This window comes from Scyliorhinus canicula, chromosome 10, assembly GCF_902713615.1.
Source record: "Scyliorhinus canicula chromosome 10, sScyCan1.1, whole genome shotgun sequence".
NCBI classification, from domain to species: domain Eukaryota; kingdom Metazoa; phylum Chordata; class Chondrichthyes; order Carcharhiniformes; family Scyliorhinidae; genus Scyliorhinus; species Scyliorhinus canicula.
The window spans coordinates 106,138,411-106,156,526 of NC_052155.1; the positions used below are offsets into that span (position 1 = coordinate 106,138,411).

General features: G+C 50.5%; 1 protein-coding gene across 1 annotated transcript in view; it reads left to right on the forward strand.

The window, feature by feature from the left end:
• The window catches only part of LOC119972579 (tripartite motif-containing protein 54-like), a 155,101-nt gene that overhangs the window by 60,187 nt on the left and 76,798 nt on the right, over nt 1–18,116 (forward strand). Inside the window, exon 2 of the mRNA XM_038809498.1 lies at nt 7,405–7,577. Coding sequence (XP_038665426.1) covers nt 7,405–7,577 — 173 coding nt within the window. The remainder of the gene's footprint in view (nt 1–7,404; nt 7,578–18,116) is intronic.

Below are 18,116 nucleotides of genomic sequence, written 5' to 3' on the forward strand. Positions count from 1 at the left end.
AGCCAGCCTGGCAGTTCACCTGAAGTTCAACGACGAATAGGCTGGCTCTATTGTAAGTGTATTAAAGCCTCTGTTCAGATCCAACTACACGTGTTGGCTGAATTGATGGTTCCATCACCCAGTTTCACCAAGCATGCCATTCGCAAAGATCTGCTGGCTCTCTGTATGGCCATGGACATGAGAACTGGTGATGGCCGTTTTTTCCTTCCCCAGCTCCCTTGGGTCTGTTGCTCCTCCCTATCCTTCGATATTAATCGCCTTCGTTTTGGCAGTCAAACCTTTTACGTAAATGCTTTTACGTGGCCCCAATATAAGGCTGGGACTTGAAATAGCCACGTCATACCTGGAATGCTTTGAATAACTAGTCAGAATTCACAATGAAGCACCCCTCTTTCAACAGATATGCTGAACATTTGTATTGTTTCAGACCAATGGGTTATTTTAGTTTTTATCGCTGGGTGTAAAATGAGTGTTTACCAATCCATTCTGGATAAATAAAATCAAGGCGGTGTCAGACAGTCTGTTCATTTTTGAACATTATCCCCAGAATCTGCATTGCATCTTTCTGCTTTCTGGCCCAACTTTGAGGTAATACATGTTTTCCTCTGAAGTAATCTCATCCAGGCTTAGAGCATTTAAATTGTTCACCCTTCATTGTTTTGTTTGCTCGTAGCATACCAACATAAAGGCGTATATCATTATGTTTCATGAGCTTCAAGTTCCAAAGTGTGGGGTCATATGCATCATTAACTATACATAGGATTACATAGACCATTCTGTCCAATTGGTCCATTCCAGCAATTGATTATTTATTTAATTCATTTGTTCGTGAAATTAAAAAATGAAAATCGCTTATTGTCACAAGTAGGCTTCAATGAAGTTACTGTGAAAAGCCCCTAGTCGCCACATTCCGGCGCCTGTCCGGGGAGGCTGGTACGGGAATCGAACTGTGCAGCTGGCCTGCTTTGGTCTGCTTTAAAAGCCAGTGATTTAGCCCAGTGAGCTAAACCAGCCCCTTTTTGCAATGCTGGCACGCTGGCTAGACCAGCATTTCTTGACCATCCCTAATTCCCTTGAGAAGGCGGTGGTAAGCTATTTTCTTGAACCGTTGCAGTTCCTATGGTTTCCCGACGGCCAACCCGGCAGGGCCGTAACTGGTATTTAACGTTAATTAGTGCACTTAATGAAGCGCACAGGCTCCAGTTTGGAAATGACTATCCAGCCAGCTGATTTGCCTGGGCTGCATCCAGCAGTTCCCCGCTAAAGAGGGGGAGCAGCTCCTAAACTGATCCCACAGAGCAAACCCCAGGCAGCACACAGCCATGTCACAGCGCAGACCAGCCCAACATTTCGGTGATGTCAACATGGCTCAACTTTGGACGCGGTGGAGTCCAGATGGATACCCTGTTCCCCCCCGAGGGAGTTGGAGGGTCAGCCACAGGGCAGCCAGTGCCACCTGGGAGTCAGCGCGGGGAGTGTCACAAGGAGGAGCATCACCCAGTGCTGCAAGAAGCGAAACGACCTCCACCAGGTCCCTGGCACCAGTCCCGCCTGCCATCCCCAACGCCCACCCTGCCTCTGATGTCCCGATGGTTGGCAGTGCACAACTCCCCCAAGAACAATATCGCACCTGTGCCCCAGGGCACTCTGGCACCCATCTGTGCAGCTCACTGGCAGTGCCCATGCATGACCCTCGCAATAGCCCCCCCCCCCCCACCACACGATGCATGAAGTGTGTGGCTCATGATGCCCTCTCTTTGTCCCCACAGGAGAAATTGGCCCACAACAGACAGGAAGGGGCCCAGATGGGCAGTGGGATGCTGGACATCAGAGTCCTCACCCTGTACGAGGAATGGGCCCTGGAGGTTACTGAGGTGGCCAAGGACAGATCGGTCACGGACATTAGGCTAGGCCTGCGCTGCAGAGGTGAGAATCCACCGGCCCCCACCCAGATGACCTGTCACTGTGTGTTGTTCATGTCAAACATAATGATCCTTCCCTCTCACTGACCACATGTCCATTCTCCAGGAGCACCTCCATCCAGTGGTGCTGGCCCATCCGGGGTGGGCTGGGTGTAGCCGTGAGATGCAGAGGGGGATGTCAGCGACAGTCCAGCGGGTCCATAGCCTCTGGGGGAGGGAGGAAGATAGCGGGCAAAGCCACGTCCTATGAGAAGCGGTCGAGGTTGATGGCCTCTCTGACCTCCTGGGTATGCCGGACCCTCTCCGCCACCGTCTGTCCTCCATCCTCCGGCTGCTCCCGCGAATCCTCCCCGGGTTTGTCCTCCAGCCCCTCCTGGTCCAGCTCATCCTCATCCTCCTCTTCTAACGAGGCCGCATGTTCCTCCTCCTCCACCTCCAGCACATCGCCCCACTGCTGCGCCAGGTTTTGGAAGACACATCAGACCACCACAAAGTGGGTGACCCTCCTGTGGGTTTACTGCAGTGGGGTCGAGGCATTGGAACCACATTTTAAGTTGTCCAAGGCACCGCTCAATGACAGCCTGGGTGACCATAGGCTTCGTTATATTGGGCCTGCGTATTGGACACCGGCCTCCGCACTCGTGTCATTAGTTAGGCCCAAGCGGGTACCCCTTATCCCCCAAGAGCCAACTGGTCATCCTGGGGTGTCCCTTGAAGATGCTGGGGATCTCCAAGTACCCAGGATGTAGCTGTTGTGCACACTCCTGAGGAAGTGTGCACACACATGCATGATCTTGAGGTATGATCGCACACATGTTGGACGTTCAGGGAGAGGACCCCCTTCCTGTTAATGAATCGTGTTTCTCGATTTCTCGATGCCCTGTGCTCACAAGACGACATGCGTGCCTTCTATTACTCCCTGAACCTGGGGCATCCTGGCGATGGCAGAGTATCCTACTGTTTGTGCATCTTGATGGGCCTGGTCCAGATCAAAGTTCATATAGTCAGCTGCCCAGGCAAACAGAGCATCCGTGACTGGGATATGCTGTACAAGTCCCCATTCAAGCCCTGGAATGAATCCAAGGCATAAAAGTTCAGGGTTGCGGTGACCTTGATGGCCACCAGGAGTGGGTAGCTTCCTCGTACACATGGTGCAAGGTCCTCAAGGACATGGCACAGGTGCCGCACTGTCCCCTTGATGAGGCGGTGCCCCCAGCAGCACATGCTCTCCGACATCTCTTCCAACTACCAGCAACATCTGTACACCTTGGGCCGTCGCTGGCCTCCCCCTCTGGGTCTCTCCCTGGCCTGATGGGCAGCCGGGTCCTCAGGGTGTGGGGTGGGCCCCTGCACATGGGCTGCCACCTTGAGCCTTCATCAAAGCTGCTGCTGCTGCTTTCTCTGGCATCTGGCCACCTGGCCTGCCACCGAGACCGCGATAGCAGCTGCTGAGGGGTCGACAATGCCACCCATACTGTGATATCTGCAGGTAATTGGAAAAAGTGACAGACTGACAATGAGTTAGGGCTTCAGATCCCCCAAGCCTCTCCATACATTCCCAGCATCTTTCAGTGTGCCATCCAACGAATTGGGTTTGCTGGGAGACCCTGCCATGCACACGGACTCTAGACCTCCACTGGGAACAGCACTGCGACCGGGGTTAGGGACTCTCCCACCCCGATCCACACATCCACCCTCTGGTCATGGGGGATATCCCCAGTGCTGCGCCCCCAGCTCTTAGGTGTTCAATTGTTACCTGCTGCTCCTGAAGTTTTGAAGCCTCCAGTGGTCAGGCCTCAGAGTCTGATTGGAATGCCAGGGCAGTAACACGCGCCTGCGACATGGCACGTCTACCCACGGGAATCCACTTTGGAGCTGTGAAGTGCTCACATTACTGACATTGCCGATTTCCTGTTGGCAACAGCTGTGCAAGCCAGGTCAGTGGGGATTAAAGTGACCCCCCACCGATGGCGGCTGACACCCCCCCTGACAGGCTGGTCTCCCCACCGGCGGCTGCACATTGCCACCCCCCACCCCCCCTCCCCCAGAACTGGGGCAGCAGCCATGGTGACCCTGGGTTGACTGCCTGTTTTCCAAGATAGCTACTCACCTCTTCCGATCCCCACAGCAGACATTGCGTTGGCTTCACGTCTTTAAATAGGTCTGGTAAAGGGTGTCCGCGAGACCGTTCACTTGGGAGCCTGTTGGATCATGGCTGACCGTTAGATATGGGGTCCCTCGCGTTAATGGGATTGAGAACTCCTGAATAACCCTCTTATGAACTGAACTGATCTCTCTACGCATCTTCTCTACTGTTGTGGCACTATACTCCATATGCTTCACCCGATGTCTATGTCTATAAGACCATAAGACATAGGAGCAGAATTAGGCCACTTGGCCCATCAAGTCTGCTCCACCATTCAATCATGGCTGATACGTTTCCTAACTGCTGACTGACCTGCACAGTAACCTTAAGAGAACCATGAACAAGGACTCCAAGTCCTTTTGTGCTTCTGATTTCCTCGGCATTTCCCCATACAGGCAGCACGGTACCACAGTGGGTAGCACTGTTGCTTCACAGCTCCAGGTCCCAGGTTCAATTCCTGGCTTGAGTCACTGTTTGTGTGGAGTCTGCACGTTCTCCCCGTGTCTGCGTGGGTTTCCTCTAGGTGCTCTGGTTTCCTCCCACAAGTCCCGAAAGACATGCTGTTAGGTGAATTGGACATTCTGAATTCTCCCTCTGCGTACCTGAAAGGTACCGGAGTGTGGTCAGTAGGGGCTTTTCACAGTAATTTCATTGCAGTGTTAATGTGAGCCTACTTGTGGCAATAAAGATTATCTTACATTATATTATTTAGAAAATAGTCTATGGACGGGATTCTCCGCTAGCCGACCCCAAAATTGTATTCTGTGATCAGGCGGAGAATCCGTTTTGACACTGAAATCGGGGGCGATGCTTGTTTTTGAATGCTCCGCCTCATCCAAAACGGCATCATAGGTAAGTACGGCGCACGCTGCTGGGACAGCCATGGAATGTCACCTGAAGTTCCTCCCCTGGTGCTTCGTCCCCGATGGGCAGACTTCCCGGTGGTGCCAACTGGGGACTTTGTCCAGCGCTGCCACAGTCGGGGGGAGAGCTGCTGGCCGGGGGATGGGGTGCGTGGCGAGGCGGGTGACAGGGGGCACTACCTGGCAGGCCGGGTCCGCGTGCGGCCGTCACCATGTTGTCCGGTGCGATCGCTGCAGGTCGTCGCTACCACAGACCCGGCAATTCTTCAGCCGTTTCTGTCGGGAACACCGGGGGTTTTACGTGGCACGGCTGCTGGACTTTCCTAGCTTGATCAAGTCCTTCTGCAGCTCCCCTGCTTCCTCAATACTACCTGTCCCTCTATAGATCTTTGCATCATCTGCAAACTTAGCAACAGTGCCTTCAGTACCTTCTTCCAGATCATTAATGTATATTGTGAAAGGTTGTGATCCCAGCACAGACCCCTGAGGCACACCACTAGTCACCGGCTGCCATCCTGAAAAATACCCCTTTATCCCCACTCTCTGCCTTCTGCCAGTCATCCAATCCTCTAACCATGCCAGGATCTTACCCTTAACACCATGAGCTCTTAACTTATTTAACAGTCGCCTATGCGGCACCTTGTCAAAGGCCTTCTGGAAATCTAAATAAATCACGTCCACTGGTTCTCCTTTGTATAACTTCTTGTTATCTCCTCAAAGAACTCTAACAGATTTGTCAGGCATGGCCTCCCCTTGACGAAGCCATGCTGACTCAGTCCTATTTTATCATGCACTTCCAAATACTCCGCGATCTCATCTTTTTTTTTTATAAATTTAGAATACCCAATTCATTTTATCCAATTAGGGGGCAATTTAATGTGGCCAATTGACCTATCCTGCACATCTTTGGGTTGTGGGGGCGAAACCCACGCAGACACGGGGAGAATGGGCAAACTCCACATGGACAGTGAACCAGAGCCGGGATCGAACCTGGGACCTCGGCGCCGTGAGGCAGCAGGGCTAACCCACTGCGCCACCGTGCTGCCCTCGCGATCTCATCTTTAGGTGTTTAGGTGAGAGGGGGAAAGGGGGAAAGTTTAAGGGAGATGTGCGTGGAAAGTTTTTAACGCAGAGGGTGGTGGGTGCGTGGAACGCTTTACCAGCGGAGGTGGTAGAGGGGGGGCACGATAGCATCAGTTAAGAGGCATCTAGACAGGTATATGAACGGGCGGGAACAGAGGGAAGTAGACCTTGTAAAATAGGAGACAGGTTTAGATAAAGGATCTGGATCGGCGCAGGCTGGGAGGGCCGAAGGGCCTGTTCCTGTGCTGTAATTTTCTTTGTTCTTTGTTCTTTGTTCTTAACAATGGACTCTAAAATCTTACGATTGACCGAAGTAAGGCTAACCGGCCTATAATTCCCTGTACACCATTGTGTTTACATTGTGTATTTATCGTATGTCTCATGTTTTTTAATGCATGGAACGATCTGACTGGACTGTACGTAAAACAATATTCCATCAAATTATTTACAAATCTTTTCAATTTGCTTGAAGAAGGAAATTAACTGGCGATTCCTAAAGTTTTTGTTCCAACATAAAACCCTCAAATGGTCTCCTGCTGTCTGAATAAAAACACTATGGTTGGGATTCTCCATTGCCCGGCGCCAAAATCGTGTTCGGCATTCAGGCGGAGAATTGACTCTGATGACAAAATCGGGGCTGCGCCGCTTTGACGCCGGTCAGCGATGCTCTGCACCCTCCAAACTGGCGACACCGTGACACGTACCGCATGCCGTTGCAACAGCATTGGCACGTCATCGGCCGGCCCACCCACGATGCTCCGCCCCCGATGGGCCGAGTTCCCAACGGCGCGGGACACGTGTGGTCTCAGCCGTGCGGGAACCCGGCATGGCTGTTGTGGGATGTGTCCAGCGCCGCCACACTTGGCCAGGATCTGTGTGCTGGCCGGGGTGGCTTCTGCGAGTCTGGGGGACTGGTGGGGGGCATCCAGTGTGTGGCCAGGGGGAGGGCTGTGGGGTCACGGATGGCGGGTTGGGTCCATGCACGGCCAGCACCATTGTTGCACTGCGCAACCGCTACAGGTCGTCAGATGCCCGGCCATTTTCCGCCCGTTTTCAGCATGGGAGGCGGGAGTTCCACCCAGCGCCCGTGCTAGCCCCTCACCGGTCCCAGAATTGGTGAGGGTTTCATGCCGATTTTTTGGTCGTAAAAGACCACACATGCTCCGCTGGTGCTGGCACCCACCAGCTGAAACGGAGAATCCAGCCCTATGTATTAACATCTACAAAATGTTTGATAAATTGAAATTAAAAATGCACTGCAAAGAATTGTTGGTCTGTTTTTCTAAAATATCTGAGGACTATATCAAGGTGTCAAATTGCAGCAGATACAAAAACCTATACTAAAAATAAGTAGAAATTGCATTTACATTATTTTTTCAATTTTCACCAGGCATCTAATCCATACTGGTCAACCCGTGGCAGCTCCGCAGTGGGGTCAGGAGGTCGTTTCCATTGTCCTTCCTGTCGACATGAGGTGATTCTGGACAGACACGGCGTCTATGGGCTACAAAGAAACCTACTCGTTGAAAACATAATTGACTTATACAAACAGGAGTCAATCAGGTAAAACTTCAGTATTAATGTCAACTCCTCCCGGAAATCATCATCAGAACCTGATACTTCAAGTTGAATAAGACAGTAATTTTTTTCAAAATAATTTTTTCATTTTTGTTTGGAAGTTATGTATCAACAAATCTTTCAGTGAAGTATGTAAGAGCTATGAATAAATGGTGTCTGTTGCTGTTGAGTGCTAGTGCACATTGTGTGGTTCCAAGGAAGGGAACTTAATTAATATAAACAGTTTGAATGAGAAAGATAATAGGAATTCTCAGCTTAATGACAAAATATACCGATCCTGCTTCTGTTCCTTTACAAGGTTGGACAGATATTGTTTCTAGGTCATTTTCCCCTCTTTACCCTAAGGAAGTTCCATGGAGCTGCTCGGTGGCATAGTGGTTAGCACTGCTGCCTCACAGCTCCAGGGACCAGGGTTCAATTCTGTTTGTGCGGAGTCTGCACGTTCTCCCCGTGTGTGCGTGGGTTTCCTCCGGGTGCTCCGGTTTCCTCCCACAGTCCAAAGATGTGCAGGTTAGGTGGATTGGCCTTGATAAATTGCCTTCTCTTGAGAATCTCTTGAGAATAAACGACACCAGGTTGCCCGGGCAGCGGGATTTGCCACCATCGCTGGTGTGTCCCAGGTACAGGGGGTGATTGATGGGACACATGTCCCTCCACTGGTCCTACAGGCGGTTGAACACTTCCAACTACACCTTCAGGGTTGCTGACACCCCCTCCTGTAGTCCCTGGCTCTCTTTCTACATCTCCAGAATGGGTGGGACCGTCGTTTCCAGAAGCGCAAGACCTGTCTGGATTGCAGCAGGTCCATGGGTTCAGGCCGCCCTCCAACTGTCTGCCCCCTCGGGGGTTCCTACCTCCACCTGGTGTACCACTCCATGTGTGATGTGAAGACCAGAGAGTGTCTCAGGAGTCTCTTCACTATATTGACCCACCATGGTGAGAGTCTCTGGGCTGGGGAGGATGCAGGTGAGCAGTGACACTCAGACGCAGGCTACACAGGGGGTCCGTAATTGGTGGCCTGTGTGTGCAAGGCATGGCAGGCGGTACAGATGTTGGCATGTGGAACAGTGTGGGTAGTGAAGGGGTTGCTGGCAGCTGGGATTCAATCTCCCTGTGGGAGGCAGAGGGGTATGTGCTGGGTGTGGGACGGGGTTGGTGCCAGGGATCCAGAGGTGGTGGTGACTCACCCTGGCTGGCCTGAGGTGTTTGCCCATCCTCATGCAGCATTGCCTACCCGTCCGCCTGGTGTGGGCTGCATGGGGGCTGGGGGTTATGCCATGGGGTGGGGGGTGGTGCGAGGGGAAAAAGGTGGTGATTCACCCGGGCTACCCAGAGGAGGTCATGCAACGTCTTGTGGTTTGCTGCCCGGTCTTTGTGGTGGGGCTCACGATGCTCACCGCTGTGCGAACCTGTGCCCAGGCCTGGTTGGTATCGGCGGGTGGCCGCTGCCTTCCCACCCTGGGGAACAGGATGTCCTGCCTCTCCTCCACAGCGTCCAACAACGTCGCAAGCTCTAAGTCTGCAAAGTGCGGTGCTGCTCTTCCTGGTTGGAATGAGAGTGTGTGGGGAGTGGAGTGTATATATGCAGCTACAGATTTTTAACCTCTCCAGTGCCAATCCTGACCCCAGCGAATCCGCCCCGAGATCAGTCGCAATTGCACTAGTTTCACATGGGGAGAGTGATGGCCCATTAGCATGTCCTGAATGGCTCCGGCATTGGCACCTTCGCTGGACCGGGGAACACACCTGGTTCAATCCCGTCATCAACACTTATAATGGGCAGCACGGTGGCCTAGTGGTTAGCACAACCGCCTCACGGCGCTGAGGTCCCAGGTTCGATCCTGGCTCTGGGTCACTGTCCGTGTGGAGTTTGCACATTCTCCCCGTGTCTGCGTGGGTTTTGCCCCCACAACCCAAAAATATGCAGAGTAGGTGGATTGGCCGTGCTAAATTGCCCCTTAATTGGAAAAAATAATTGGGTAATCTAAATTTTTTAAAAAATCAACACTTATAATAATAATAATCTTTATTGTCACACGTAGGCTTACATTAACACTGCAATGAAGTTACTGTGAAAATCCCTTGGTCACCACATTCCGGCGCCTGTTCGGGTACATTGCGGGAGAATTCAGAATGTCCAATTCACTTAATAAGCACTTTTTTCGGGACTTGTGGGAGGAAACCGGAGGACTCGGAAGAAACCCACGCAGACATGGGGAGAACATGCAGACTCTGCACAGACAGTGACCCAAACCGGGAATCGAACTTGGGACCCTGGCGCTGTGAAGCTTAGTCGATCAAATGGAGAATTCCACCCTTATTGACAGCAGAGGGACAACGTGCAGGGAGTCAGGAAAATTTCGCCTTTGAAACTCCTCAGAACGTACAGGATTTGGACACTCCCATGGGCTGGAATTCTCCAGCTTGTCCCAACAAAGTCAACCTCTGCTGCAGGTTTCCCGATGTAGGCATGGGTAAGGAATGTAAATCACCATCTACTTTGGCAGGACCGGAAGATATTATTGGTTGGTTTAGCTGGTTTAGCACAGTGGGCTAAACAGCTGGCCTGTAATGCAGAACAATGCCAGCAGCGCGGGTTCAATTCCCGTACCGGCCTCCCCGAACAAGCACCGGAATGTGGCGACTAGAGGCTTTTCACAGTAACTTCATTAAAGCCTACTTGTGACAATAAGTGATTATTATTATTATTGCCGGCCAATGGCAAGCTGCCTCTGCTACGGAAAAATCCGCTGCAGTGGGGAGCTGGAGAATTCCACACATGGGGCTGGATTCTCCGATTTGCAGACGAAGTGCTGACGCCGGCGTGGGAACAGTGGCGGTTTACGCCCGAAAAAATGGCTCAACAGCTGCACCGATCCGCCATCTGGTGGGGCTAGCAGCTGTGCAGTGTAAAACCTTCACAGGTAAAGCCGGAGAATTGCCGGGTCCATGGCAGGGCATGCGCACGGCGGCAGACGGGCATGGACCCGCCTTGCCAAATACTGTCTCCCACCAACACCCCTCGTTACCTCCAGACCACCCCCAACCAGTGCCCCCAGCCCCCGCCAAAGCCCCCCCTACCCGTGGAACGGCTCCTCCACCAACTGTGGCGGTGCTGGACACAGTCCGCTGCTGCCACGCGGGGTCCGCGGAAAAAACCATGAGTGACTCACGCCGTTGGGAACTCGGCCCATTGTGGGTGGAGCATTGGGGGAGGGCCTCAGGTGATGTCCTGAAGCTGTCCATATGGTGTGCAGCGTACGTGTACGCCATTTTTGAGGGGGCGGAGCATCGCAAAAGCGGTGCCGTCCCCGATTTCGGGGCAAACGGGGATTCTCCAGCCAATCGGCAATTTCAATTTCAGCGTCGCCGACCAGAGAATCCCGCCCATGGTCACCTTTCCGGTACATACTCAGCCTGGTTTCAATACTGAAGCCTGTGGGTGGAGGTAGAGAGTCAAGGAATTAAACAATGACCAGTTACCCAACCAGCATAATCAAAAACAGATGAAACCACTGAACACTACAATCACCATGATGGTACTGGGTTAAAAAAAGTATTTTCCACTGATTTGAATATTATCCTGCAGATGATAACTCAAAGGGTACATTAGTGTAGACGATCCACTTGCTTAAAGACCCTGTGCTGAACTGCCTGAGGAGCAGTAAAAGCAGCAGCATGTCCCCCTTCCCACTACCACCAGCAGCAGCAATACCCCCTCCCCACTACCACCAAGCAGTCCAGCACAGCCCAGTATGAGACATTCCCTGTTGTCATGGGTCCACAGCCTTAAACAGGGACAGTTTATTTAAGACCAACTTAATTCAGAAACGTGTTCTACAGGTTGGCATGAGCTCAGCTTATGTTACTGACATTTCAAATGTGTGACAAATTTACTAAAAATAATCAGTTTGCTACCAGTTTTATTTAGGATCTATTTTTGTATGTTGCTGTTAGCATCTCTCGTCAGCACAATGTGTATGACGTGCTAAAGTAAACCAGGCAAGGTGTTAATTTGGGCATCTGTCATGTCCTTTAAGCTTTCCACATTCCCTTCTCTGAACCAGTTAACAATTTTTTCAGAATCACTGTTTTCTCAGTAGAGAATTGGCTGAAAGCAGTCCATTGAATTTTCAGGATGATGGCTCCTCACTTAACCACAGCCAGGTTTGGGTTCCCAGGCTGCCTTAGCGTTCAGATTTGCTTGCTGCATTTGTGATATACTAACTGTAGCTGGATGCTATTACCATAGTGCCTGCAGTATATTTTTGAATTCAAATGGTGTGCTCTTAAGCTTGTTATAATGGACCTTCAAGTCTCGTAATAGTCTCAAATTTTGGGCGGCAATTTAAGGTTGACACAACATTGGTGTAGTCTGACGGCACCCATTGGGTCAATGAATGTACCTTGCTGAAATGGGTGAGCAATCTTCACTGTTCAATTAAATAAGGCAAAGCCGTCCTGAATCTTTGAGGGGCTTGCAAGCGGCGCTGATCATTCATGATTCGCTGCTCTTGATTTAGGTGAGAATTTTGCATTTCAAATATGTTTGTACTGGTTGATGAGTAAAAGGTCTTTTGGAATATAAATTTCTGATTCATCCTTACGAAGTTACTTCCTGCTGCTTTCGCACCATGCTTTTGATTGTGAAACTACCTTTCCTCAATTCTATCCCCACAATTATCCGAACACGCCCTACCCCCCTCGCGCGGTGGCGGAATGGAAGAGCGACGCAAAACACCTTTGGTGGGACCAGAAGATCCCACCAGTGTCCGAGCTGCGCCCGCCGCCAGAAACCACGCTGCGGGTACATGGGGCGGGGGTGGATCCCGCTCTTTAATGTTTCTGACAGCAGCTAATGCATGCAGCAAGCAAATTGTTAAGTGTGAGGTTCATTTCAGGCCTATATGGAACTCCTGGACTAAAAGAGCTTTCTATGGAGGGAGGAGTGCAGGACTGACTGCATCTGAGGCATTTTGCCCCTTTTAATCCTTGACCAAAGACTCACATTTCAGACCTCGGCATACCGACCCTGGACATGTAAATGATTTTTGTTGGTGTTCTGAGAGATCCCTTCCGCTGGAGCCTGGCTCCTTGACTACTTGCATCACAGCTCCAGCTATAAGGTCACCTTAGTTCTGAGGTTCTGGACATATTTTTTCCCCAAACCACCACCAGTGATATTTGTCAAATTAGTCAGTGCATCAAAGTACCAAACAAATATCAGGGGCGGGATTCTCCGACCCCCCCCCCGCCGGGTCAGAGAAATCCCTGGGGGGGGGGGGGGGGGGGGGGGGCAGCATGAATCCCACCCCGCCGCACCAACGGCGGCTGCCGTATTCTCCGGCGATGGTTTTCACATGGGGGCGGGGTTTACATCATGCCGGTTGGGGGCTGTTGGCAGCGCCCCACCCTGGCAAATCTCCAGGCCCCGATGGGCCGAACGGCCGCCTGTTTTTGGCCAGTCCCACCGGCATGAAATAGACAGGACCTGACTTGTAGGCCGGCTAGGTGAGTCCTGAGGGGGGCACAGGGAGATCTGGCCCAGCGGGGGCCCCCACGGTGGCCTGGCCCGCGATCGGGGCTCACCAATCTGCGGGTGGGCCTGTGCCGTGGGGGTACTCTTTTCTTCCGCGCCAGCCTCTGTAGAGCTTCACCATGGCCGGCGCGGAGAAGAAACCCCATGCGCATGTGCAGGAACACACCGGCGGTTCTGTGCATGCGCCAACTCGCGCCGGTCCTTTGCCGCCGGTTGGCGGGTCGCCAACCCCTCAGGCACCGGCTTAGCCCCCGGAAGTGCGGAGGGTTCCACACCTTCCGGTTGGCCCGTGCCGGAGTGGTTCGCGCCGCTCTTGGCGCTGGCGTGGGGCCATCCGGCCAGTTACGGAAGGATCCCGCCCCAGAGGTTCGCTGCTTCTCCCAGGAGGGAAAGGAGACAGCAGCAGGAGAAGGCAGAATATTTCTTCCAGGTGGCAGATTTCCAAAATCACTGGGTGTTATCAATACCAGACAGTCATCCTGACCAGCAACATGAATAGGAAAGATGTTAATAGCATAATGGTAATCTCATGTCCCCACAACTACATTATTCAAATAAATGTCTTCACCTGTAATCAGCCTCAATGACTTATGGTTCCATAATTTGAAGGAGGCTTTGTAAAATGTTGTTACGTGCAGCACAATTTGGAAAATCATAATCTAATCAAGCAGAGTCAGCTTGGCTTCATGAAAGAGAAATCGTGTCTGACTAATTTATTAGTTTTTCGGGAAAGTCTCAACCAGAGTGGATATAGGGGAACCAATAGATGTGATATATTTGGAATTCCAGAAGGCGTTCAACAAGGTACCTCACAAAAAGTTAAGTCATAAGGTAAGAGCCCATGGCGTTGGGGGTAATATATTAGCATGGATAGAGAATTGGCTAATGGGCAGGAAACAGTGAGTGGGGGTAAGGGGTTCTCTTTCAGGTTGTAACCAGTGGGGTTCCACAGGGATCAGTGCTGGGACAGCAACTGTTTACAATATATATTAATGACTTGGAGGAAGAAAGTGAATGTATTGTAGACAAATTTGCAGAAGACACAAAAATACGTGAAAGGCAATTTGTGAGAGGGATATAAACAGTTTGCAAAGGGATATTGATAGGTTACATCAGTGGGCAAAAAGTTGGCTAATGGACTATCATTTGGGAAAATCTGAAGTTGTTCATTTTGGTTAATGGTCCCATTGTCCATGACGAGGAGCTACGGTATTCCGTGGGTACGGAATGACTGCCGCAGTTTTTCCACAATGACTCTTGAGGTACTGGAGGCCATCCAGTGCACGTCCAACCATTTCAAACGGGCGTCTATGAGGATCAAGAACATCGATTCCATGAACAGTCCAGCAAAATCAGCAAGCACCTGCACCAGGGTCGCACTCGCTATTCCCAGGGGTGGAGCAAGGACAATGGTGGGAGCCACCACACATAGCTCATCGCAAATATCTTCATTATGAGATGCCAAGAATGTCCATTATGTAGTACTTTTAGTGTCGTGCGTCGACCCAGTCATGGGACGACCACTCATACTCCCCATAGAATTATACTCTAACCCACGCTGTGTTGTTATCACTTCACGAGGAAGGGCTGCAAATCCTCCTGTAACCCGCCACTCAGAACGATGTAACGTAACTTTGTTAGTGCAGGCTTGTTTCGAGTCCACTTTCGAATCTGCTTGGCTATCACAGGTAGGGTATCCATAAAGTTTAAGGTCATCTTGACTTTGTCCATTGAGGGGGAAGGGGGGTGGGGTCGCAGGCAGCGGTAGCTGACTTAAAGTATTTGTGCTCCTGATCGACGCTTGAATGTATATTGGTAGGCTGGTAATAGAAGCGCCCAACATTGGATGCAGGCCAATGTTATCGGGGGAATTGCCTTGTCCTCCCTGAAGAGACCCAACAGGGGTTTATGGTCCGTGATAATGGCTAAATTGCATCCTTAGATGCATTGATGGAACTTCTTCATTGCATACATAATGATCAACCCCTCTTTCTCAAAGAACAAAGAACAATACAGCTCAGGAACAGGCCCTTAGGCCCTCTAAGTCTAAACTGGCCATGATACCACCCTTGGCCAAAACCCTCAGCACTTTCTAGTACCGAATCCCTCTATGCCCATCCTATCCATGTATTTGTCAAGATGCCTTTTGAACGCCGTTCATGTATCTGCTTCCACAACCTCCCCTGCTAATGGATTCCAGGCGCTCACCACCCTCTGTGTAAAAAACCTGCCTCACACATCTCCTCTAAACTTTGCCCCATGGACCTTAAATCTGTGCCCCCTGGTGACTGACCCCTCCACCCTGGGAAAGAGTGCCTGCCCATCCACACTATCCATGCCTCTCATAATCTTGTAGACCTCTTTCAGGTCGCCCCTCAACCTCTGCCGTTCTAATAACAACAGTCCAACTCAATTCAGCCTCTCAGCATAGCTAACACCCTCCATACCAGGCAACATCCTGGTAAACCTCTTCTGCACCCTCTCCAAAGTCTCCACATCCTTCTGGTTGTGTGGGGACCAGATCCTCTGGGATCTCACCTGTAGCCAATGAGGATACAAAGATATCAGTCAAGGCTCCAACAATTTCCTTGCTTGATTCCCTCAGTATTCTGGGGTAAATCCCATACAACCCAGGAGAAGTATCGACGTTAATGTCTTTTAAAACACCCAAATTCTCCTCGTTTTTGATGCCAACATGACCCAGACTACCCAAGAATCAGCTTCCACAAATTCCTTTTCTTTGGTGAACATTAATGCAAAGTACTTGCCCATTTCCTCTGGCTCAACACATAGATTCCCCCCACTGCCCTAAATGGTCCAATCCTTTCCTTGGCCACCCATTTGCTTTTTATATGTAAGTAAAATATCAATGGCAGGACTCTCAAGAAGCATGTTGACCATTTGAGACACTGGGGGCAGCGACCCACATTCCAGAACATAAGGGCCACACCAATGTTGTCGACACGTCTGTGGCTATTCCTGAGCAGAGGAGTCGAGATCACTGGAGCCTGCTCCACCAGCTGCGCAGGTGGGAGCTTGTGAGGCCAGCGGCCCTACAGAAGAAATCATGCCTCCTAAACCATCATCTGCTACAGACAACATTACTACCTCAAAGGTGGTTGAGCCATTTGGAAACTGAGGAGGTCCAAAAGGACTTGAAGGTCCCTGGACAGACTGACTCTCTGATTACCTCTTTCCCCTGATGTCTCTTGACCTTGTATGCAGCACTTGTACATAGTTGATGTGTGAAATGTTTAAGGAACTTCAGGGAGAACGGATGTGGAGCACAGTCCCTTTACGTGGGTGGACCTAAGGGTCATGTGACTGGCTTATAGCCAATCACATGGGAGGGTGTGAAGCCTGAGCAATAGCGAGTAAGCTCAGGGCCCTGGGAACAGGGACCCTGGCAGCTTGGACCCTGGAACCGGAGAGTTCCCTGAGGGGTTTCCCTGATTGATTGTCTCTGCGCACGATAGAATAGAAATCCTGAATTTAAAAGTTGGGATCTCTTCAGTTTAAATATAATTGATGCCTGATGGTCTTCCCCGTTAAATTGTCCTCATGCTGGCGTGAATTACAACAGAACCCTACAATGTGCCTCTGGCAAGTAGAACTCACCAGAGGTGCACAGGTGAGTACAGCTCCCAATGCGGAGAGGGTCATGCCTGGGCAGTGCCGTGGCACTGCCTTGTCATTTTATCATTGTACTGCCAGTCCTATGGGGCAGTGCTAAGGGGGAGGAGATTCCATGGCTGGGGCGGGGTTGTCTTTCGATTCATATTTTTAAAAATCGGGTGCCCTTGAAAAAGCTAAATTGCTGGAGGGGTGGGCTAATCCTGAATGGTGGGTGAAATCAGAGCCCACCTCACCAGCATGGTATCGTGGCACCAACCCCTTAGCTTTGTTTTCTCATTCAGTTTAAAAGTACGGCGGGGAAACCCACAAACACCACCCGTGGACTACCCTCCACCTTTCCCACCCAAGAAATGGCACAATACTGCCCTTTGAATGATTTAAACAGCACACGGAATTATGGTTTGTCGACTCGGATGTGTTCGATCCAGTAAAGAAGTCCATAAAGATTTTTTAGCCATTGAAAATGAAGGTTTACATAGGCTCAACATATCTGGGCTCATGAAATAGAACAAATGATCCCAAAATGTTTTGGACCCTTTGGAAGACCAGTTCAGAGTCAAACTGAATTTCTGTATCCATTGCCTCGAGTTTGTGTCAACCGCCAACAACCTAAGGAATCTATTGATCACTTCATCAGTCGATTCAGAGTAAAGGGCACCTAATGTGATTTTTCAAAAGCAGAACTAGCAAAGAAAATAGCTGAATTAGTGATTGCATCAATACCAATAGACGCATTTCAAAATGATCTGTTGGCAAACCCAAAAATTGATGAGTTACTCAAAGATGTGTAGTGATCTCTGTATGTGCATGTACATAAGGGGTTAATGTGTAATCAGTAGCACCACATGATCACTAAAGGGCCGGACCAACAGGGGTATAGAAAGCAACCACATTGTGTCTCTCCCTCTCTCTTGGGTGCACTGTGACCAGGGCAATATCAGATTATTCAGATGGCTCGTGGAGTTACGTATAGTTACTGTAGTTAGATCTTGTTAACCTTATCACGAGTATCAAAGTTAAAGTAAAGAACTCATGCAATTAGTGTTATAGTTACTCAATAAACCTTTTGTTACTACTGGACGAGTTTGAGTCTTCCTCATGGAGATTCAGAAGACCTCATCATTAACCAAGGATTGAGTCGCACATGTTACCTACCACACAGGTAACAAAACATGGTACTAGGCGTGTTGGCTTTAACGGAACTAGTTAGATTAGGTTAGACAAAAAGAGAAGAAAATTCAGACCGGATATTTGACTGTGGAAGACTTCGCAGCAGGTGGATCCTCAACAACTAAATGATTCGATGGACCATGTTCAAGTATCAATGCAGCTGAAAACTGATGGTAACT